Source organism: Elephas maximus, chromosome 22, assembly GCF_024166365.1.
Source record: "Elephas maximus indicus isolate mEleMax1 chromosome 22, mEleMax1 primary haplotype, whole genome shotgun sequence".
Classification (NCBI taxonomy): Eukaryota; Metazoa; Chordata; class Mammalia; order Proboscidea; family Elephantidae; genus Elephas; species Elephas maximus.
In genome coordinates, this window is record NC_064840.1 from 15909216 (window position 1) to 15932239 (window position 23024).

Here is a 23024-nt window from a genome sequence, read left to right on the forward strand (position 1 = left end):
CTTTATCCTTTTCTGTTCTGTTTTCTTCTTCCTGTCTTTAGACAGCCTTCTTTTCCTCCTTGGCTTTTAACAGCCCGCTAACTGCCACTTAGTTTTCTTGCGGAAGTTCCTGCCTCACCAGGAACATCGTTTAACCCTCAAGGCCCTGCATAAGTTGCTCGTGACCTTAGTAAAGCCTGTGGGTTTCCTTTATAAGACAGTGGTTTTATAGCTGGAGACATGAGGAATTGTAATACCAAAATAGAAGCCCTGTTTCCTGAGCACTTCAGTCGATCAAGCCAGGATTTATGTGAGAATAATTGTGCTACCTTTGCAGGCTGACAGACTAGGGATGCATCCTGGCCTTGTCACTCAGTTTGATGGCGTGGTTTTTTCATGTGGTGAGGTAGAGCCTCCTCTGGAGGGTTGGTGTGCAGATTGAGTGAGTGCTTAGAAGAGTGGCTGGCACACGGAGCAAGCACTCAGGGATTGGACTTGCGTGTCGTTATCCCCATTTTACAGATAGCAGAGCAGGCTCATAGAAGTGAAGCCATTTTCTCAAAGTTCCTCATTGAGTTCGTGTTTAAGGTAGAATTTGACTGCTGGATTCCAAGCGCGTTCTCGTCACACTCAGTTATACCACCTTGCTGTTGACTTACACACAAATACCATGGATACATGTAACAGTAAGTGATTCACAAAATTAAAAGGTAAGGTCTGTACCCCCAAGGAGCTTAAGTCTGACACAGCTGACAAAGCTGACACAGGTTCCATGTCTTCACAGTGTAAGGTGGTGTTGAGATGGAGGCCTCCTAAATAAAGATTTGGTGAGCTTGTTCATCCTGGTTTTAGGGTCCATGTGGTTGTACTCATACAGGAGCAGTATGTTCCCCACAGATATTGAAGTCAAGGCCAGAAGAGGTCCCACACAAGTGTCTGTGCAGGGAGAATGGAAGAAGTGGTCTGGATTTTGGGTGGAGTGGGATTGTCCCCAAGACATTTTTTTATTGTGGCTGATGGGGAATCTTGGCCATTTCTTGTGATTGAGGGTACAGAAAGGAAGGGGTTGATAGATTCCGTCTTTAAATGCCGTCGCTGTATTATGGGCAACTTTGGCCTAACAGATTGGTACATTCATTCCTATGTGATTTGGTCTTTAAAGACCTGACCTTGATTCTTAACTCCCTCCGTGTCCACTAGGTACCCCTTCATTGTTGCTCGTTGGTATTGAGTTTGTACGCGTGTTTATCATATACTCCATGCTCCTGTGCATTTCTGTAATAGATGGGCTACATTTGAATTCCCTGGTGCTATCTTGTCCTGCCGGTGGTATGAATAATCATGAATTAACTTTTTAACTTTATCTCATAGTCAGACTTGACCTCATCTAGTCATTCTGCAGAAAACTCTGTGAAGCTCCTATCGTGTGCCAGGACCATTGCTAGGTGCCGGCATGGGGACAGATTCCACACTGTGGTGGAGTTCAGGAATCTAATGGGGGAAATGTCCAGCACAGAGTGGTGATTGGTATGGTAGGGTTTGTACAAATGCTCTGGCTACTTGGTAAGTGGAGTGACGCTCCCATGGAAACTGTCCCAGAAGGGGAATAATTGAGCCGACTCGCCAAGGATGTTGCGTAGGAGTTTACCAGGCAGAAAAGAGGAGGCTCGGCGAGGGGACAGCTTGTGCAAACTTGGAGGCATAAAAAAAGTATGACATTTTTGAGCTACAGAAAGCTGAAAGCATGCACACAGGGTAAGTGAATGAAGAAGTGAGGAAGGCCAGAAATGAGGCTTGGCCTAGATTGTGAGGGGTCCTGTGTGCCATTTTGAGGACCTTGACCTTTATGCTATAGAGAGTGGTAGGTCACAGAAATGTTTAATAAGAGGTGTGATAAAGCAAAATCCATTTTGTATTTCAGGAAGCCGATTCTGAGGGTGGAGAGGATAGACTGGATATGGTAGGAGACTTAGGTCCGAGGGACCATTGAAGGCCACTGGGGGAGTTTAGTAAAAAGATGACGAGGGAATGGGATTGAACAGTAGTTCGAAGGGAGAGCTGATGCTGTCTAGTGAATTGAATGCCAAGGTGAAGGAAGACAAGTCACAGACGATGGCTTTTTTTCTAGCCTAGAAGGATGGGTTGATATGATGCCCCTGAGACATGGAGAAGAGGCAGATTCGGGAGGTCAATCGGGAAAAACTAGTTAGTTTGGAACACGTAGAGTACTGGTGTCATCAGGTTCAGATTGCCTTCCAGGAGGGTGAGTGGAGGTGGGCTTGATGAGCTGGGCTTCACTGGGATACAGGCTGAGGTTGAGTGGACCCCAGAGATCACCAGTATTTAAGGAGCAGGATGGCAAAAAGAACCCCCAAGAGGCAAGTCAGGAGAGCTTTGTGTGGCAGCAGCAGCCAGGGGAGGAGTGATTTTCAGGCGTAGGTATTAGCGGCAGGGCCCCTTTCATCCTTCTTGACTCCTCTGCAGTCTAACCAAAAGGTCGGCAGTTTGAATCCACCACCTGCTCCTTGGAAACCCTATAGGGCAGTTCTGCTCTGTGCTATAGGGTTGCTATGAGTCAGAATTGACAGCAGTTTGAGGGAAGAAGTGGAAAATCTCCTAGTTTTTGAGGGTGCTGGAGAGATACCAGCAGCAGCAGCTACAAGGTTATACTGGAGGCTGCATCCTGAGGGGTAGACACCCAAGTCATTCAGCCTAATCTTCTAAGACAGGCTGTCTCCTAACCCTGCCATGGGCGTCAGGCCTGGGCCATCTGTGGACCAGACATTTCCAATAAAACAGTCTGATTGGGTGGCTATGGAATAGATATTCTTAGAGTGATAGAAATTCTTACTGATTTTGAGTGAGAGTTGGGTTGATCTACCCATTCCATTCTTGTTACAGATTCTATGGAAGTGAAACCCATCATGACCAGGAAGTTGCGGAGGCGACCAAATGATCCTGTCCCCATCCCAGACAAGAGGAGGAAACCTGCGCCTGATATCCATTTGCCTCAAGTTCCAGTCACTTTCCCTTAAGACTGTTGAATCTTACTGAATCCTTGCTTAACCACTTGACAGAATATACAGGGCTTTGTCCTGCAGAAAAGTGGTACTTAATTAGAAAGCATATGTAAAATATTTATCCCGTGAGATGGTGCAGGCCATTTTAATATTGGAGTCCTCAGTCGCTACTGCTTTTAGTGGGAGACATTTATGGAGAGTAGTTACTTGGAAAGGTACTTGATGTTAGCAATTCAGCCTGGTTTTAACACTCACCTCGGGATTCAGGGGCAGTGAAAACGTCATGCGCCTTAATATTTCCACCTGTGAAATGAGGACAGGCATCTCGCTTTATGTACCTCAGTTATCTATATCCCCCAAATAGTGGATTGCAAACGGGACTTAATTTAAAGCAATTGAGATGTGAGTCAGATGTAAAGAAGCCCTTTAATTGTAAAAATGGCAGTGGGGACAGGATACAGGGGGAAGTGTTTCTGTCCCTCAAGAGGATGTAACAGCCCTTTGCTCAGGATGCTTCTGCCATTGGATGGCACCTAACAGCAGCAGGCAAGGACCTAACTTCAGGTCCCTCCACCTTCACCCCTGAGGATTCTGGGTTGTCAGAACGATTAACCCCACCTGTGTTTGACTGTCTTCAGATCTTTACAACAAAGTGCCTTACAAATTCAGGATGAAATTATTTTACAGTTGCCTGTGCTGTCTCTCTTATTATGATTGCCTAGTGAATCTTATTTCACTTTCTTATCATGTAAGATGAGGGATATGAATTCTCTATATACCTGGGTACCACGCATTTAGTGGGAGAACCATAAACTTCTAAGAAGGAAACAGTTTTTGTGAAAACATCATTTACCACAGTCACGCTTCTCGGTTCTAAAGTACTGGTTCCTTCTTGTCGATTTCTGTTTGGAAGCCACGCTTTTTGGCTACATTCCTTTAACTCTCAGTACCCCAGCTGAACTATTTGTTAACAGATGAACAGATCATGGAGGATCTGAGGACATTAAATAAGGTAGAGTTGAATTTTTTGATTTACGGGAAAGCTTAGGCTTGACGTGGTTTTCTGCTTTCACTTTGTTTTCATGTCGTTGTTAAACCATTATGATACCTCTGACACCTTAAGTTGTATCTGAAATGATTTTCTCTAAGATTTTTTGTTGTTGTTCTTCCTACAGCTTAAGTCACCCAAGAGACCAGGTAAGTGCATGATGTTACTGGCACTTGTACAATCTTTTTATCACGTTGTTGGAAAAGCATGCAAATACCTGTCAGGGCATCGTTGCCATTTTCACAAATAAAATGCCCCTCATTTGCCTAGGAGTCGAGACTTGACAAATGAAGGGGACCTTAAAGTGTACCCCTCCCCTGGCTTTTTTTTTTTTTTTTTTTTTACCTTACTGTGTTAAAGTTATTTTTGTCTTTTCCATAGGATTTATTGTAAAAGAGACATTTGATTGATTGGCTGGTGAAGGCTTCCTTCTGTTTAGGCATCAGACGTAAGATTTGAGTACTCATCCGTTTTGGAGACTGAAACCAGAAGGATTTTTTAGTATTCTTCACTTTCAGAAGTTAAGTGCTGGGTATTACCGTCCCAGTGGCGTCTCATAGCCTCGCTGTGGTAAGGGACGACACCCGCAGCTCCAAGGCAGGGCTGATGGAAGAGGCTGGCTCAGTACTAACAATGTTCCTTCCAGAGCAGTACTCGAGAGTCAGCATAAGGCTGCAAAATACAATTCTGAGTTGGTATTTCTTTTTTTTAGCGCTGTGATTACTCACACATCCCATTAGCTCACTGAGTCTTGCGAAAGAGAAACAAGATTCTTTTTTCTCTAGATAATTTCCTCCTGAGGGCCACCATGGTGTGGCCCACACAGTCATCCTGAGCTCTTGAAGACACGGTGGGGAGGGGGTTTGTTAGTAAGTTTGTGAGTTTAGGCTATTCGAACCCACCGTAGTTATTAGCACCGGTATTAGCTTGACTCTCTACATGCCAAATAGCCCACCCTACTTAGTAATAAATATTTCTAGAAATGATTTCATTTTTATAAATTGAAGAGATTTATGTAACAATTGTCCCTTGGGCTTCTGATGGTCACCAGGGCTTTAGTCATACCATAAGTGACATTGCATAAATCCCTTAAACTTCCTGGACCTCAGCTTTCTCCACTGCTCAAGGAGGTTAATCTGTGCCTTGCTTACCTCACAGGTGTGTTCTGAGAATCAAGTTAGGTGTAATACATAAGAGTATGTTGAATTTGCTTTCATTACGACTTTGAGGGCTCATGCTGACGATCTTGGTCGTTACCACCTCCTAATAGTGTCTCAGAAACCCTGGTGGTGCAGTGGTTAAGTGCTATGGCTGCTAACCAAAAGGTCGGCAGTTCAGATCCACCAGGTGCTCCTTGGAAACTCTGTGAGGCAGTTCTACTCGGTCCTGTAGGGTCGCTGTGAGTTGGAACTGACTCAACGGCAGTGGGGGATAGTGTTTCAGTTAAAGCACGTTAGCTGGCGGGCTTGCACATTAAGTATCTCTCCGGTTCCTCTAGCATCCCCGTCCTCTCCTGAACACTTGCCTGCCACACCCGCAGAGTCTCCAGCGCAGAGGTTCGAAGCTCGGATAGAAGACGGCAAACTGTACTATGACAAGAGATGGTATGTTCTGGAAAAACGTGGGCAACTCGTGAGCATCTCCAAAGAACCGTTTGGAAAGAGGGCTGGAGCTGTATATAGTTGTTATTTCAGAGCAAGACTGCTGCCTAACTCAAAGTCCTAAAAGCTGAATAATGTTTAAAAATGTATCAGGAGACATTTGACCAGTATCACTGTCAGGTGTCTGAAAGCAGCATTTCCCGAAAAAGCGTGCAGGTAAGTGGCCCCCCTCTACCTCTTTGTTGCTGGCGCTGCTCTAGAATTTACAGATGCCTGTCTTTTGTGATACCCCCATAGCCTGGGGCCTGAGGCATACACCCTTCTGCGTTCTCTAAATCTGCCCCTGTGTGCTAAAGTTAATAGGTGTTCTGTAGAAAAAAGGATTTCACTGTCAAGTAAGCCTGGGGGTTGCTCACGTTAAGGTAAAGTGGATTTCTTCCTTGAGGAGTCTTTGGGTCCTGTCATATGCTGATGTGCGTTGTGAATTTCTGAGATGTTTCTCGGTGTTTCCTTATTCGGCTATGATACGTTTTTTCCACCACGCAGCATCCTGCTGACTAAATCCTAAAACATCAGTAGTTTCGACTGAAGACTGAAGCCTTCAGACCACCAACATATTTCATTGGAAAGGAAATGACAAAACAATGTGAAAGAACTTTACATAAAAGCTCATACATTTATTCATTCAACAAATATTTATTGTTTGCTCTGTACTAGGCATTCTGCTCAGTGTTAAATCACCCTGGACCCTGCCACCTTTTCATAGCTCTTTTACTCTGGATATATTTCTTTCTATTCTCGGTCCATATGCAGGCATACTGTTAACTCAGTTTAAGTCACAGTGGACACATGTTTGGGCCCTGCCTTTTCGCTTGGTCATATTGTAAATGTTTTCCGGGGTTACTTTCTGGTCTCTGTAATTATCATTTATAATGACTGTATCACGATCCTTCGAGTTTCAGTATATTTAACCAAAAGTTTCAAAATGAGCGTAATGGCTGTATTGAGTATTCTGAGGTTTCTTAAAGAAAATCACCTAGTGTTGTGTTAGTTGGTTCCTCTATAGCAGTGTACTCCTGAAGGTGGCAAAAATGCTTCTAGGTCTAGTAATTACTGAAATAAATCAGTTCCACCTATTAGCTTACAGTGAATTGGTTATCTGTTAGGTAGTAAAGGCTTGTTCTATCTGTGACCCTAGCCTTAGTGACTTCTGCCCCTCTGATTTGGGTATTCTTTGGTCTTCTTTAAAAATGTCAGTGTTGTATCCTAACATTGCGTATGAGAACATATCACCACCAGGTGGCAGGGCCTAACAGCTCAACACACCAAGGGGCAAAATAAAATGAAGAATGTCTCTAATAATGGAAACCAAATAACCTTTAAAGATCAAGCCCATACATAAGAACTGGCTTCAAAAAGGATGAGATTTATCACTAACATTTTTACGGATCTCTGAGTCTTCAAGCCATGTGATATTTCAAGTGATGTTCGTTTTGTAATTGCGTGGCCGTGGACCTTCCTCTTTACAGGCTTAATCCTTAGACTTTATGAGACGTGTCTTAGGGTGAAAATGCAGTAAAATTCTTTGTTTTTTTAAAGAAAGAGTCCACAGTAACTAGAGTTTCATACCATCAACAGAGCAAGTGGTCACGTTTGATGTGTTCAGAACACATAACATTTTGAAAGAATTTTCACCATCCTTCTGAAATTGGCAGCAGAGATTTTTTGAAATAAGTTCTCTGGAAGCATTTCGCTTTCTCTATGAATTTAAACTTTATTCTGCCATTAAGTATATTTTTGAAGGCATAATTTGTTTTCGTCTGTATTGTATGTTTTTCCTCTTTGGCCTTGGCAATCAGATTTCATAGAGCATTTGTTGAAAGGTGGGTCCCCTCCTCTGATGATGATAATTGGAGTCCTGACCAACACGTTGGCCTGTGCAGAACCGGTCCTATCCTGTCGCAGCAGGCTCTTGTGATCTGGCTTTTGTATCCCTGTCGTTTTGGAGGCTTTCACTTTTTTCTTCTTCAGCAGTCACAGCCTCCGGATGAGAGGTCAGCCAATGGCTCTGTGCCGTTTCCAGTGGCGCGGCGAGCTTTGGTGAAACAGTGCTTCTGGCAAAACATGTTTCATTGAGTTTTAAATGACTTCAGTGAAATAAACGTGGTTCAGGCTTCCCATCTTGGCATGAACACTTATCAAGCTATGTTTAATTTTGAAAGATAAACATCTTCCCCTTGCCTTGGCCTCGTACCGCTCTTTAAGCGTTTCCTATCGTGCTGCTTGCTTTTTCCTCCCATTCTGATTTAGACTAATGACCTCTCTCAGAAAATACTGTGAAAGTCGCTGATGTTTTAAATGAACTTACTGGTGGTGCTGGTGGACTGTTTTTTTCTCTCCCTCCTTTAAAGCTGGAACTGCTAATGTGAATCAAAAATGAAGTCACACACTCGCTCAAGTGAATTTAACCCTTTGCCGTTCAGTTGCCATAAAAGACTGTTAAAGCAACGAGTATTTTCAGGTAGAATCGGTCCTTCTTGAAGTACTCTACATAACGCATGAAATTTGGTTTCTGGGAATTGAGATGTTAATATCAGGATTCCCAGTAGGATACAAAATTAAATTCATTCTCCCCCTCCGCATCCCACTTTTCGACCCACCTTGTAAAGAAATTGCTTTCTTTTAAAGAGAGTAGTGGTAATTCTAGTTCGTTGGGTTTAATAGTAAGAGGCAAAGCTTTAGGAGCTTAATTATAGGGATTCCCAGATCAGAATTTCCATTAGTAATAAAGTAATAAAGCCGATTTGACATTTGGGGCTTGTTCTCTGAAGCTATTTAAAGTGTTTTCTGCAGAGGTGAAATGCGGCTTGCAAAAAGCAGTTAATTGGCAGAAAATAATAATGTACAATTTTACAAGAGCTTGGCTGCTAGCTAAAAGATCAGCAGTTCAAACCCACCAGCTGTTCCTTGGAAACCCTATAGGGCAGTTCTCTTATAGGGTCGCTATTAGTTGCAATTCACTCGATGGCAGTGGTTTTTTTTTAAACAGGTATTGCTTTTAACATTTTTTATATCTTAATATATTTTGAATCCTTTTCTCCTATTTTATTGGTCTTTAAAAATTACAAAGTAGTTTGTTAAAGTTGTCGTATACTTTTTGGTCTCGTTCAGACATCTCCATATGAATACTTTAAATTTCTGAGGACTGACTTTTTCAGAGAATTCAAATAATTGAACAGGTTTGATATCCAGGGAGAATGGTTCCCCGAGACCTTTCTTGGGGACATGAGAGTTCCCTGGAGGTCCCAAAGACACTGGTTTAGGAGGGCCCTGGGAGTCAGGAAGGATCTCTAGTGGCACAGTGGTTAAGTGCTCAGCTGCTAACTGCGAGATCGGTGGTTTGAACTCACCAGACGCTGCGCAGGAAGAAGCTGTGGCAGTCTGTTTCTGTGTGGGGCAGCTCTGCTGTGTCCCGTAAGGTCACCACGAGTCAGAATTGACTCGAGGGCAACAAGTTGGGAATCGGGTTCAAAGTTGGCTGCTTTGGGACGCACGCTGGCCAGCTTTCCTCCAGGAAAAAATGGGATCAGTGGTGGATATTCAAGCCCACCACCATCTGGTGATCCCAGAGCAGGCAGATTTGGGAGGTGGCCAGACGCAAAAGTCCCAGACCTCTTAGAGACTGTAGTGGACGAGGTCACATTGTTTAGTCCTCATGGTCACCTTCAAGCCAGTCGAATTATGGTGGGGTTTGAGTTCGAAGCACACTCGAAGGAAAATACAACCTGTGATCATTGATAGAATACTCTTCCACAGTTAACTGTTGTGACAGACGTTTGTGAAAGGTGACATTAAGTTTTATTTCCACCCCACCTTTGTTATTTAAGCATTTTCTAGTACCATGACTTTTTAATTTTATTTTTTGTCGTCGTATACACAGCAGAACATACACCAGTTCAGCAGTTTCTCCATGTACAGTTCGGTGAATTGATTGCATTCATCCAATTGTGTAACTGTTCTCACCTTTCTTTTCCGAACTGTTCCTTCCCTATTGCAATACCATGATTTACAAGCAAATCTTTATTTACTTTTTTTTGCATAAGTAATACTTGTTTATTTTAGGGAAAGAAAACTGTGCCAAAAAAGGAATACCATTTTAAATTTATATTTTTATAAAATTTAAATACATGTTTAATATACACTTACGTATTTTAATATGTAAACTTGCCCTATATCATATATATATGAATGATACACATGTAAGTGTATAAATTTTATCACAGACACAGTAATGCAATGGACATAATCATTTTTTTTGCACCTAGCGGTATACTAATCCCGTGTTCACACTAGTAATACAATTCTGTGCCACACCTAATGCCCTTTATTTTTTAAAATATTTAGGAAGTAGTATCAGAATGATACTTGAGGCTAGTTGCATTTTGTTTTGCGTTTTATCTTTTTAATAACTCACGGTCCCTACAGATTATGGCTAGTCTTCTTTCTCTGTATTTTTATTCTAACCATTACTTAGGACATTACTGTTTACGTGGAACAGTGGGCTTAGACGTGGGAGGGAAACCAAGGAAGTGTCAGAGTTAGAGTTTGGCTGTGAACTAATTCAGCCTTCCCTCCTGCATCCTATAGTTCAGACCTTGTGTTATTACGTATTTAGCATAATGAAGGTCCCCTGACCCAGTTTACCAAATAATCTATGGCCAAAAGCCGCTTTAAAACTTGGGTCTAAACCAATCTCACTGTCCTAATTGCATTTATGATTCAATTTCTTTTAACAACAGTATTTTCAGGAAGTAAATTGACTTGGAAACCTGAGTTTTCAGCTCCTACTTAGCAGGTTAAAGAGCGCTGAGAACCTGGAGTGGAAAAAGCTCATTGTGGGAGTGAAGTCCATCCTTTAGCTGTGATATCTTGGCAGTAGGCTATTTCATTATACCAGCAAAACAGTCTGCCTTCCTCCCCCAGAGAAATAATAATGAAATGCGCTGCTTTGCTGGGAGGTGGGTTTGGGTGGAATTTGCATGAGTTAGTGGGTCTGTTTTGCCAGATCTGTGCAACCAGAATGATCCAAAGGTTTTGTCTTGACTGAACTGGGGCTGGCCCAAGCCGGTGCTGCCAGCAGCAGCTCAGCTGATATTTCCACCTCTTGTAATCCAGCAGCTGCTCCTGTGTCCTGTGGCAGCTGTCATTGTCCCATTTGGCCTTTGGCCCTGGCTTCCTCTTCTTTCATCCCCGGCCTTGTCCCTGAACCTGTAGAAGTTGGACGTGGCACTGCACTACAGGCAAGAGGTAGATGCAGGGACTGAAAGGGGAGCCTTTGTCTTGTTCACTCCATTCAGAGAAGCGTTCCTCACTGTCCAGGCCAAATTAGGTGCCCTTGGGTGTACGTCGTGATATTCTGAACTTGGCCTCATTAGCACTTGCCAGAGTGTGATAATTTAATGCCCTTCACCCTGCTGTATTTGAAGCTCTGTGGTTGCAGGGACCTGGTGGCCTTGTTCACTGTCTCTGCAACACCCAGCATAGTCAGTGGTACACAGTACATGCTTAAATAAGTATTTGTTGAGTAAATGACCAAAACTAAGGGCTGAATTTGGCCTTCCTGGTGACTTATTTGGACAAACAGAAAATAATTACCAGGACAGTTGTTTAAGCCCACGTATTTGTTTCATCTGCCCTGCCTTCCTCAGTTTTAGGGTGAGGACAGGAAATGGAAGCGTAAGTTTTACTTTAAAATTTTTAGTTTACTTTTTCAACAGGGTCATATTATCTTTAAAAAAAAAAAAATGTAGTGAGTCTCTCAACTCTTTCCCCAGCTACCCTTATCACCTCTGCAGAGGCAACTAATGAATGTAAGTTTTAGATCCAGATGAAGAAGAGGTCATGTAATCTAACCTAAGGACAGACGCCTTTAATTTATACCTTCTGAAATCCAGAGTCTTCCTCAAATATAAATTAAGGCTCCTTTACTTAAGATTTTTTTTTTTTTTTCCTTCTTCTTTCTGGTTTTTGTTTTTGTTTAATTTGCACCTTGTCTTTGGCAGGTACCATAAGAGCCAAGCCATCTACCTGGAGTCCAAGGACAACCAGAAGCTCAGCTGTGTGATCAGCTCCGTTGGAGCCAATGAGGTAGGGACACACCCCTCCACCCTTTAGGAAAGCAAAAAATTGCTCTGTGAAGGGTTTAAAATATGACAGACCTGAAAATGCCACCAAGAAAGAAGAATCATGCCTTATATTCTGAAGTCAGCACTTTCAGCAGAAATTGCACATAGTCAAAATCACTCTTGAAAAGCTCTTCCATTGCTTGGCAGCAGTTTATGTTGACCTGTGTAGTCCTTGTGGTGTTTGTGAACTCCCTGTTCAGTAACTGACTTGGGAACCACTGAGGTAGATTCAGGGAAGACTGAAAGGCAAGTCTGTGTGATGTCTGTGCATTCCAACCCTCCTCCTTTTTAAGGTAACCATCCACTGAGGGTGGAGCTTGCCTGTGGCCTGTGCTCCACCTGGGTCTGCTACTCCTCTAAAACTTCGTATGTATTAATAGGCTTGTTTCTTAGACTAGGTTGTAATGTCTGACCGGACTTGACCACACATTTCAGGACACCAAAAGGAAATTACAACACCCAAAAGAAAAAAAAATTAAAACTAGATGTGACTCAGTATTAACTTCTGAGCTTCCGTAGGGTGTCAACGCTTAGCCTCCTGGTCTGCAGTTGTTTGGTAGGGCCAGCTTATTTCCTCATGATCCAGGAGTCCAACTTCTGTCTGAAGAATGCAGAAACCTCTCCACCAACTAACTTCATAATCTCTGCAACTTTATAGATGTGCAGCTTTGGCCACAGTAAAGACAGTCTTTATATTAAAAAAAAAAAAGCATAGGTTTGTTTCTTGCTGTGAGGATTAAATGAGGCGTGTGAAGACGTCTGGCCCAGGAACTGTCTTGTCCACTCCACTCAAAAAAGCTTTCCTGACTGTTCAGCCCAAATTAGATGCTTTTCGGCAGATGTCCTAACACCCTGAACTTTGCCTCATTAGCACTTCCCAGAGTGTGATTATTTACGGTTCCTCACCTCCCCTGTACTTGAAGATCTGTGGTGGCAGGACCTGGTGGCCTTGTTCACTATCTGTCCCCAACATCCAGCATAGTCAGTGGTACCCAGTAAGTGCTTAATGAGCATTTATTGAGTAAAAGACCAAAATTAAGGGCTGAATTTGGCCTTCTGTTGTGTCGATGACTTACTTGAGCACAGAGTAAGGGCTCAGTGAATGGGTGCTGGCTTTGGAGCTCCATTCTGCTTGATCAGGCCCACACTCTACTCTTTGCTTGCTCACTTTCCAGTCTGGTGTGTCCTATTGTGCCTCTGAGCACCCAACTCCCAGGCTTGTGCCAGTAGGGATTGGCCTCTGCAAGTCCCTCCTGCAGGAGGAATTTGTTTTAAAGTCAGCTCAGAGGGTTACGCTCAAGGAGGATATGGCTGTCTTGTGAGTCCTCTGACTGGTCCTTCATTAGCTGGACGTCAGCACTGTGTGACTTGTTAGTAGTTTAAAAAAAAAGTTTTAAAAAATGGGTGGTTTGGCTTGATCTTTTATCAGCCCACAAAAGTCTGCCAAGAAATTGATTTTTACAGGTCTACCCTCTGTAACTTATTCCTGCCAGTGCACAGTCGATCTAATGAAACTGGATTATGAAATAACTTAAGCCTCTTCTATTCTCCCAGCTTCCGGAATTGAAAACACCCTCAAATGTCACTTGTTTGTAAAATGATTGTTAACTCAGAAGTTAGGGAAAGCTTTCCAAATAAACAAATGTCTTTCTTCCCCGAGGCGCAGGAGCTGTGTGGTCACCTCCAGCCAAGTGACAACCAGACCAGGGAATCTTATAGAGAGACCTGTTTGTCCTCAGCCAAGAGGGGGCGTGATTTTGTGATGGAGCCTTTGTGCCTGGCCCTGTGGGGTACTCTGCCAGGCAGGCGTGGCCCCCCTTCCCTCAGCCTCACTGTAGAACCAGTGCTCCTGTGCCTGGCCCCATGGGGTACTCTGCCAGGCAGGCGTGGCCCCCCGTCCCTCAGCCTCACTGTAGAACCAGTGCTTCATTTGCCTTTGTGACACCTCAGGGTTTTTCCGGAAAATAAGAGAGCAAGTTAGATTTCTTTTTTCTCTTCTCTGTTGAAGATTGTCACTTTTTGACATAATAGAGTGTCAGAGTGGTCTGACAAGGAAACGGTGACACCGAGCCATGTCTCCTGGAGGGGAGACGCCTCAGTGCATCGGAGGCATGCGAGTCTGGGGCCAGGGAAACATTTCTCATCTCTCAGGAGTGCCCCAGCTCATTTTTCAGGTCAGATCCTAAGTGATACCGGAGTCGCTGGGCCTCTGCATGACTTGACTGTGGACAGGTTTGGCAGGTTGATCCGAGCGTGCGGGAACAGCCAGGTTAACCCCTCCTTGGGTGCACTCTTCAGCTTAAAATGGCTCTGCCCAATTCTTTAGAGGCCCAGCTTTATATGAGACCTTAACTTTTAAAATTTTTAAACCCATGCATTTGACTTGAAAGCCCATCACTAAATAATCATGTTAAAGAAACTGAGAATAAGCTTCTTTATAACCTGAAAACTGAGTGGGGGAGGGAAGAGATACACCTGTAAAACTGTGTCTTGTATGTACGGGCAAGATGCGGAGCCTTTTTAAAAATCCATGTTTATGATTCCATTTAATTGCATGGTTCAGAAAGGGTGAAAAAGAGACAAGGGCTGGGTCAGCAGAGAAGAGCAAGGGCGTTTGATGTGAGGTGGCAGGACTCACATCTAGACAAGTAGCTTAACCTTGCTGAGCTTCAGTTTCTTTTTCTGTGAAATGGGTCAGTGGTAGTGCTGACTTCACAGGCGTGCTCTGAGAATGAAAAAGCTAAGCGTCAGCAGCTCAGTGCCTGGTACACAGTAAGGGCTACACAGTAAGGGCTCAGTCAGCCCTCACTTAGGTGTATCAGGTGCCAGGCAAGGAGCACATCCCTACCTGTAGGAATGCCACTTACTGAGCACAGCTGTCAGCGCGGGCATTCCCCCTGCTGCCAGCAGTTCATTCTCAGTTCTGTAGAAGAACACATCTACCCTGTGAAGTGCAAGACACCTGAAACCGTGTGTGGGAGGGTAGTCTGGGGAGGAGGGAAGGACTGTCTTCAACTGCTCAACCTTCTTGTGATCCTTACTGGGCCTTTACTCACTCTCGGGCATGGTTTTGGTTGTTATTTTTTTCCTTCTTTTTCTGTTACCATCATGAGCCTTAATTGCTGGGAAACTAGAGTTTTGAAAGGCTGTAATGTGGAACTCCCTTGGGACAAGGAAAATATTTCCAAGTTTGATTGAAGGTTTATGTTCATGAATATATGAACCTTGAATGTTGATAAATGCTATAATCAAACCAAATCCAAGAGCCCTTAAAATCAGGGCAAAAATGGAACCCAAGAAGGCTGTGCTTTCCATTTTCTGAATCAGAGGTGTAAGAGGTGACTGGGAGGAATGAGGACAAGGGCAGGTGCCTACCTTCCACATGAGCAACATGCTTTAGGATAGCCAGAGATGATGGCGGTGCCTGAGACAGGCCTCACGAGTTGAGAGCGGTCATTCAAGGAAGAGTTTTCTGCCCACAGCTAATTCATGCAAGTAGTTAGATGCTCTGGGAGATTTGCTCCTCAGTATTTCTTAGCCACTGTCATCTTGTCCCTTTTCTTCTCCTTCTCCTGTGCAGATCTGGGTGAGGAAGACAAGTGACAGCACAAAGATGAGGATCTACTTGGGCCAACTTCAGCGCGGACTCTTTGTGATCCGCCGGCGGTCAGCGGCATGACTTTCTACAGTGTTCTCCCCTTGACCCTTTTTCTGGAGTGGTTTTTATTTTTGTTTGGTTTTCTTCTTAATAGCAAAATTTTACCTTACTGGAAATAGCTACTCGGCCTTGGCAAATGGAGAACACTGTTGTGGCTTCTGCAAGGCACTTCTGTGGCCAGCCACTTCCGTCTTGGTGTCATTCTTGCCTGCCTTGACTTCCAGACATCGGTCACCGTGGGACTGTTTTACTTTTGGGAGTATCGGGGTTTGATTTACTGTCCTTTCATTTCTTGATTTTTTGCTTATATTTTGTCTTTAACTTTTTTTTTTAAAGCTCCTTTGAGTTTGAAGGGAAAGCTCTTGTATTAATTATCTTCGGGTCCTTCTACCATAAAGAAGAGCAGGAAGAGATACACTCGACAGTGCATTTTCACGTTGGGAGTCTGATTAGGGGATCACATAGCTGCTTCTCTTGTCTAGCCCAATTCACTGTTTCCCCAGAAGCTTGGGGCAGAGGTCCTAACAGAAGGAGATTAATTCTCCTGGCTATCCACCTTGTCAGAGAAATAAATGCCTTATGTAACATCTGGCACGTGCCATCCATTCCACTGGCTGGGCAATGGGAAAATTTGCCTGGAGACGGTGTACTGAAGTCAGTAGGGCTGGGGGAGGGGGAAATTTCAGATTCATAATGTACTGCAGTTACTATTTTTTAAATGTTATTTGATGCTGGGGGTTTATTCAAACGTATTTGCCCTAGCTCAAGATGGAAACAGGAAGTGATCATTTCAGAAGTTTTAATTTGTATTTCATTTCTTTCCCCTCTTCCCAAGTAAATGAAGTAGGACATGCCACGGGCTGATTATCTGGGTTACCTATCGTAGGTGGGAAGGCAGGATTGATGGTACAGTAATCAGTGATCTATAGACTCTCACCATCCAAGTTTCGCTTGTGTTGCTGGTGCCATTATTGCACGTCAGCCACTCCAAACCCGTGGAACTTTGTTGTCAGGCCCTCGGCACTCCCAGCCTCCCAGGAGACCAGGCCCAGGTTGAAGAGGAGGAAAGCTGCTCTGCCATGGCTGCCATTAAACTTAGACTCTTTCTGATGAATCCAGACGCAAGGGCCTTCCTTCCAGGCTCAGCCCCCTCCCTCATTCCCAGAAGTGGAGAGATGACTCATCGGGTGATGGGTTTTTATCTACTGTAGTTGCCATCTTGAGAGCTTGAAGGAATTTGGGGTTAGAGCAAATTTTGTTAGCAGCTCTGGGCAGTTGGTGAATCTCACACATTCTAGGAAATCTCTGATTGCTCTGGTCTCAGGCAGTTCTTGTCCAGTCTTTGATGCTTACATCCCAGAGTTGGAGGGTTCTGCTGTCACGAAAACCCCCTTCTCTTAAGTCCTGGCTTCAGCAGAGACCCAGCCTTACTGACTCAGAGTCAAAGATTTATACAGAGATACTTTTGTTTTAATTTATAATCCATTTTCTCTCTCTCCCTACCTTGATGTTGGTGTCTTATTTAGAAACTAGGATAAACGACACTGTTTATCAAAAGTTGCCTGGGTGTTCACTGTTTCTTCTCTGCCCTCCAGCCCCCGTTATGAAGATGTTTATGACAGGGAACCAAGCCCATGGTGAACTGGGGCTTCACTGTTTGTTTTTTGACACCTTTGCTGTAAGGGAGGACTTGTCTCATTGGAATTGTCACACTGGTGTGTGTGACATCCTATAACATCAGGTAGCTATTGGTTATCAGCTAGTGCCCTGTGATGGAAATTCATTTAAATACATTAAGTATGTTTTGCCATTGAGGGTGTTGGTGTTTTGTTCTGTTTTTAATGATGGTCTTCCTTCTAAACAGTATACCAAAGCTTGTTTTTATTGGCAAAGATTGTATTGATAACCACGGGGAAGGTCAGTGTCGAAGCAGCAACAAGTTGCCTTTTTTTCTTGCCTTGTCTGGTGGCACCTTTGTGCTTTTTTGGAGTGACTGTTCATTTGAAGACCAGGGTATGGGCACTTTGGCCATCTCTCTTCCATAACTTCTGAGGGTGTTTGAGGCCATGCTTAGACATGGTCTCCACCCATCACTGCCTTGTCCTGCTCCTCAGCGTCCTCACAACTTTTCCATCTCACTTTCATTGTGGCCTAGGGGATGTGGAAAATGTGAAGTGGACTTGAGACACAGCATAGCAAGTTATAATCCAAATACCTGAAGAGTTCACTTTTTATTTAGTCATCACAGAGATGAAAAATGAGCAGCTCAACCACTCTTGCAGGCGTCTGTGGCGACGAGGGCAGGAGAACCCCTTTCGGTAGCCGATGGAGATACTTCTGTGAGGGACAGAAGCTAACTCAAAGGGGGAAACACAGACTCTGAGATTCCAAAGAATAGTAAGAGGAGGCTGGCTGTTACCCCTGGTGGCCAGTTCCTGTTCCTAAAGGTCTTTGTCTGTCACCAGACCCCGGTCCACCAGATGAATTCCCACATTCAAACTTTTTCCTGCAAGTTACCCTTTGAGAAAGGTTGGTCCAGATAGAGCTGATCAGGAACCTATACTTGTGTTTTTTAGGGGCATTTGCTCCAAGTATTATCTTTGCCTCAAGTGTTTGTTAGGGACTTACCCCGATATTTATTTTACCTCTGACAGGAGGTTTTTTTGTACCTCCCTTGCACCCCTCCACCCAAGCCAGTGTCCTTTTGAACAATTTCCAGTAGATTTCTGTACATACCAAAGCCAGGATGTTTTCATTCGTTTGGATACCAGTATTTACAGATGTCTTTTAACTACCTAACCTAATTTTTCTTCTTAAACCTTTAACTGGGGCCAGTGTAAGATCCCAGAAGATGATCTACGAATCAGACTACATGTTTTTGTGTTTCAGACCCTATGTTCAGGACAGGGTGGCTTTTGTAAGAGAGTGCAGGGGCTGGAGTGGGTGGGTGCTTGCTTTTTCTTTGGTGGGGGGGCTTTTTTTTTTTTACTATATATTTTTCCTATTAATCTTTGCTTTCAGCCTTGAACTTTTATTCAGTAATTTCTTCTATATTTTAAAAGTTTATTCCAATGTGGGAATGTGAAATCTCAGTACTTAACGTTACACCAATTCTCATCCAAAGAGTTCCTGCCACTTTAATACCAGAACATGGTAAACAAACGTATAGCCATTCAAGCAGCTGGTAGCCTTTTTTATAGAACATCATTAGCTGGTACCGTTAAATGTTCTGGAAGGTGAATGTAAAATGTAAAAAAGTATAGGCTTTTTTTTTTTTTTTTTTTAAATAACAATAAACTTTCACAGAGAAAACCAGCATATAGTCTGTGTTGTATCCATCGACTTGATAAATGACTGAACACTTGTTTTAGGTGTTTCATTCAGGGATTGGGGAAGAGGGAGGAATACACCAGACCTTTGCTTCCGTGGCTATTGGGTTGTCAATGAAGAGTGAGGTACAAGCTGTTACTGGAAAGATCAGTAGGCAGGTTTTTTTTTTTTCTATTGTGAAAATATACATAAAACATATACCACCTCAGTAATGTCTACATATACAATTCACTGACATTGATTACATTTTCCAAGTTGAGCACCTGTTCCCACTATGCTTTTCCAAATCATGCCACCACCATTAACATAAATGTAACAAGTGTAAAGTTTCCCTTTCCTCCTGCCTCCCATCACTGGTAACCACTAATTATCTTTGGTTTCTATGCATATGCCTATTTCCTATAGGTGAGATCATACACTATTTGTCTTTTGCAACTTATTTCACTCAGCATGATGTTTTCAGGGTTCATCCATGTTGTGGCATGCATCAGGACTTCATTTCTCTTTATGGCTGAGTAGGATTCCATTGTATGGATATACCACATTTTGGTTCTTTCTGCCTTTTGGCTATCGTGAAAAGTGCTGCAATGAACATTGGTGTACAGGTTTCTGTTTGCATTCCTGCCTACACTTCTGGGTATATACCTAAGATTGAGATTGCTGGGTCACATGGTAGTTCTGTGTTCCACTTTTTGAGGAACATCGAAACTGTTTTCCACAGTGGCTTTACCATTTTGCATTCCCACCAGCAGTGGATAAGCGTTCCCAACAACTGAGTTTTGTAAAGAACGGTCTAGGGGTGTTGACCCTTGACTGTAGTACATTCATTCCCTTGCTTGTGGGAGATGATAAACGAATCTAACTAAAAATTGAGCAAATGAAATTGATCTTAGGTGGAGAAACCTTACACAAAGTAAACTCTTTTACAGCATGATTGAGTAGGATATTGTTCATATGCTTCTCTAGAGCAGGGCTTTGCAATCTTAACCAAAAAATGATGGTACCTGTGTAGCTCCCGCAGGTAAACTGATAGGGCTGCTTGCTGCCAGAGGTGGCCAGCCGGGTGTGCTTGTAACCCATTTTGGTGCACCCATTGGGAAGGGCTGCTTTATTATTTAGGTAATGGCGGGGGGGGCGGGGGGAGGGCAGTGGCCACATTAGACAAAATTTTTTTTTCTTTATTGAAGTGTAACGTTCATACAGAAAAATGCACAAATCCTAAAATTATAGAAGTTTTTGAGTTTTTAGGAATCAAACATATCCATGTAACCAGCATCCAGATCAAGAAACAACACTCCTAGCACCCACATGCCCTTTGGGTTTCCAGGGACTATGCTTCCCAAGGTAACCACTAGCCCCACTAGTTTTCTCTGTTGTAATCACCTTTGCCTTCAAGTTCTGGAGCTGCTGGATCGTTCTGTAGCTGTTCTGGTGTAGGCTGGAGGCTGACCCAGGGATGCAAGGACTGGCAGCATCCACTTCATTTCCCAATGGGTACAAAAAACAAACCAAAACAAACCCATTGCCATTAAGTTGATTCAAACTCATAGTGACCCTACAGCGACCATATAGGACAGAGTAGAACTGCCCCATAGGGTTTCCAAGGCTGTAAATTCTTACGGAAGCAGACTGTCATGTTTCCCCCCATGTAGCGGCTGGTGGGTTTGAACCGCCAGCCTTTCATTTAGCAGTGTTTAGCAGCTAAGTGCTCAACCACTGTATCATCGGGCTCCTCCCCAACTGGTTATTGTGTGCCATTGAGTCGATTCCAATGGATGCTTTTAGGACACGCTTCATAAGTATCCTATATCCTGTATAAACCCATAAAAAACCCATTGCCGTCAAGTTGATTCCAACTCATAGTGACCCTACAGGACAGAGTTGAGCTGCCCCATAGGGTTTCCTAGGAGCAGCTGGTGGATTCGAAGTGCCGACCTTTTGGCTAGCAGCTGTAGCTCTTAACCTCTTCACCACCAGGGCTCCTTCCCAATGGGTGGGAAGGGAAAAAAGATTCAGGTCAACCCTCTGGCCCTCCCCTTTGTTACCAAGGTGAATGGGACTTGCTCTTAATAGAGTGAAGCCTGTGAGAACCAGAACTCAATGGGACTGCCTTGTTTTTCTGGGTATCCCAAGATTTCATCCTTTGACAGGGCGCAATCTTACCACTTTCCTATTGCTTGTTTTAGTAGAAAATATTGAGTTTTTCTTCTCTGACAGATTTCCACCTTACACAGGTTCTGACTTTCACAGGTTTTACTGTGTCTAACTTTTCTCGAGTACTTTGTAAACTAAACCGTTCATAGGCATGTTCCCATTTAATCCTCACAATAACCTATGAAAGTATTAGTAATCCCACTTTTTGGATGAGAGAATAAGCTCAGCAACTTTAAGACTTCTTTATTAATATAATTAACCTCAGACTTGACTTAATTCTTCTATGAAACCCGGCGCTTAGCACTGCCTAGCACATAGTGAGTGTTCTGTAATTGTTGTCCAATGGTATTAGTATAAAATGATGTTCAAGGGCAAACTGGGTAATAGCAAAAGCTAATGTTCCAGGCGCTGTGCCCTTTACTTGCCTTGTCTCATTTAATCCTCCTAGCAACCCAGTGTTGGCAGTTCAAATCCGCCAGGCGCTCCTTGGAAACTATACGGGGCAGTTCTACTCTGTTCTGTAGGGTCACTATGAGTCAGAATCAACTCGACGGCAGTGGGTTTAGCAACTCAATGGAGAATATACTATTGTGGTCCCAGTTTTTCAGAGGAGAACACAGGCACCTTTAGTCACAGGAAGTGGTCACTTCTCCAGTAACGTATCCAAGGTCACATAGTAAGTGGTAGGGCCAGAACCCAAATCCAGATCCTTCAGACTCCAAAGCCAGGTTTCCTGACCATACACTCTGTAGTCCTTTCCCTTCCTCCTTGGTTAGAATTATACTAGACACTTCTGCTTTCACCTCTTATGCACACATAGTTTCAAAAGCAAATGTTAGAGTAAAAACAGTGTTATTTGCTAGGACTTCTCCCCTGCTAGATAACTCGGGCTTTCCCCCTTGGCCATGTAGTTGAGAGTCACAATTAACTAGCAAGGAAGTTGCTTTCTTTTGAAACTGCATGCATGTAACAGTAAAAGAAGGAACCACTTAGAATGTAAAGAGTGATTGTATTCGATAGAGCCTACTTTATCTAATAAGCAACACCTTCGGAGGAAAACACATATCTATAGTTTTCCAAATTGTTTTCTCCCTGCCTGTGTTATCACTTAGGAAGTGAGGAGGAGGGGTAGGAGCCATTGAACTGGTTTCTAGAAATGTAAATGGAGCTGGACATCCTGTATGTCGATGCTCTCTGGGTGTCGGTGGGCCTTTTCGTGGGTCCTTTGACTGCTGCAGGCACTGAAATGGAAGAGCACCCCAGTTTGATGTCACCTGTGTCAAACCTGCCTGCTGTGTTACAGTCAGCAACCTGCTTGCAACCAAACCCAGGGTTTACAGTTTTCATGCAGTGCCAGGAATGAACCCAACTTCTGGGCTTTTCCACTGGTGTTAGAGACACCCCAAGCCCCATCCCCAATAAAGCCAAGTCCCGTTCCTGCTTTCACAAAGAAAGCACTAGTTCACATGAAAGGAGCCCTGGTGGCGCAAACGGTTAGGCACTCAACTGCTAACCGAAAGATTGGTGGTTCTTAACCCACCCAGCGGTTCCACAGAAGAAAGGCCTGGCCATCTGCTGCCATAAAGATGACAGCCTAGAAAACCCTATGGGGCAGTTCTACTCTGTCTCATGGTCACTATGAGTCAGAATTGACTTGATGACACTAACAACCAACAATAATTCGAATGAACAATTTTCTATTTCTAGAAACCTGGGCACCGTTTCACTGTCTTTGGACATAATGTCACGGTGAGAAGTATATTAGCTTTGGCAACTTCATTGTTTACTAAAATAGATATTTTTGAGGATAATAATGATGATTAAGATAAAAAGATGTATATGTGTAGGAAAATCCCTGGAGCAGTGAGGTAGATAAGAAAGATACAGCGTAGGAATCTAGATGCTTAATCCCTTTACCAATTTTCTCTAATCTGTACTTGCTCGGTTTCCTAAGAGATACGGGTCTGTAAAATAATAAAACTCACTTTACTGATATGGGAAGACCAATAACCAGAATCTTAAAAAGAGTCTTTCCCCTTTTTCTCAGAA

General features: G+C 43.4%; 1 protein-coding gene across 2 annotated transcripts in view; it reads left to right on the forward strand.

The window, feature by feature from the left end:
* The window catches only part of SUDS3 (SDS3 homolog, SIN3A corepressor complex component), a 40653-nt gene extending 21878 nt beyond the window's left edge, over nucleotides 1-18775 (forward strand). Inside the window, exons 7-12 of one of the 2 annotated variants that reach the window (XM_049865561.1) lie at nucleotides 2881-2976; nucleotides 3950-4011; nucleotides 4175-4196; nucleotides 5546-5651; nucleotides 11711-11795; nucleotides 15414-18775. In XM_049865561.1, coding sequence (XP_049721518.1) covers nucleotides 2881-2976; nucleotides 3950-4011; nucleotides 4175-4196; nucleotides 5546-5651; nucleotides 11711-11795; nucleotides 15414-15512 — 470 coding nt within the window. In that variant the 3' untranslated portion in view covers nucleotides 15513-18775. Of the gene's footprint in view, nucleotides 1-2880; nucleotides 2977-3949; nucleotides 4012-4174; nucleotides 4197-5545; nucleotides 5652-10823; nucleotides 10956-11710; nucleotides 11796-15413 lie in introns of those variants that run through there. The other variant, XM_049865562.1, reaches the window with a different exon arrangement.
* Nucleotides 18776-23024: the final 4249 nt, after the last annotated feature.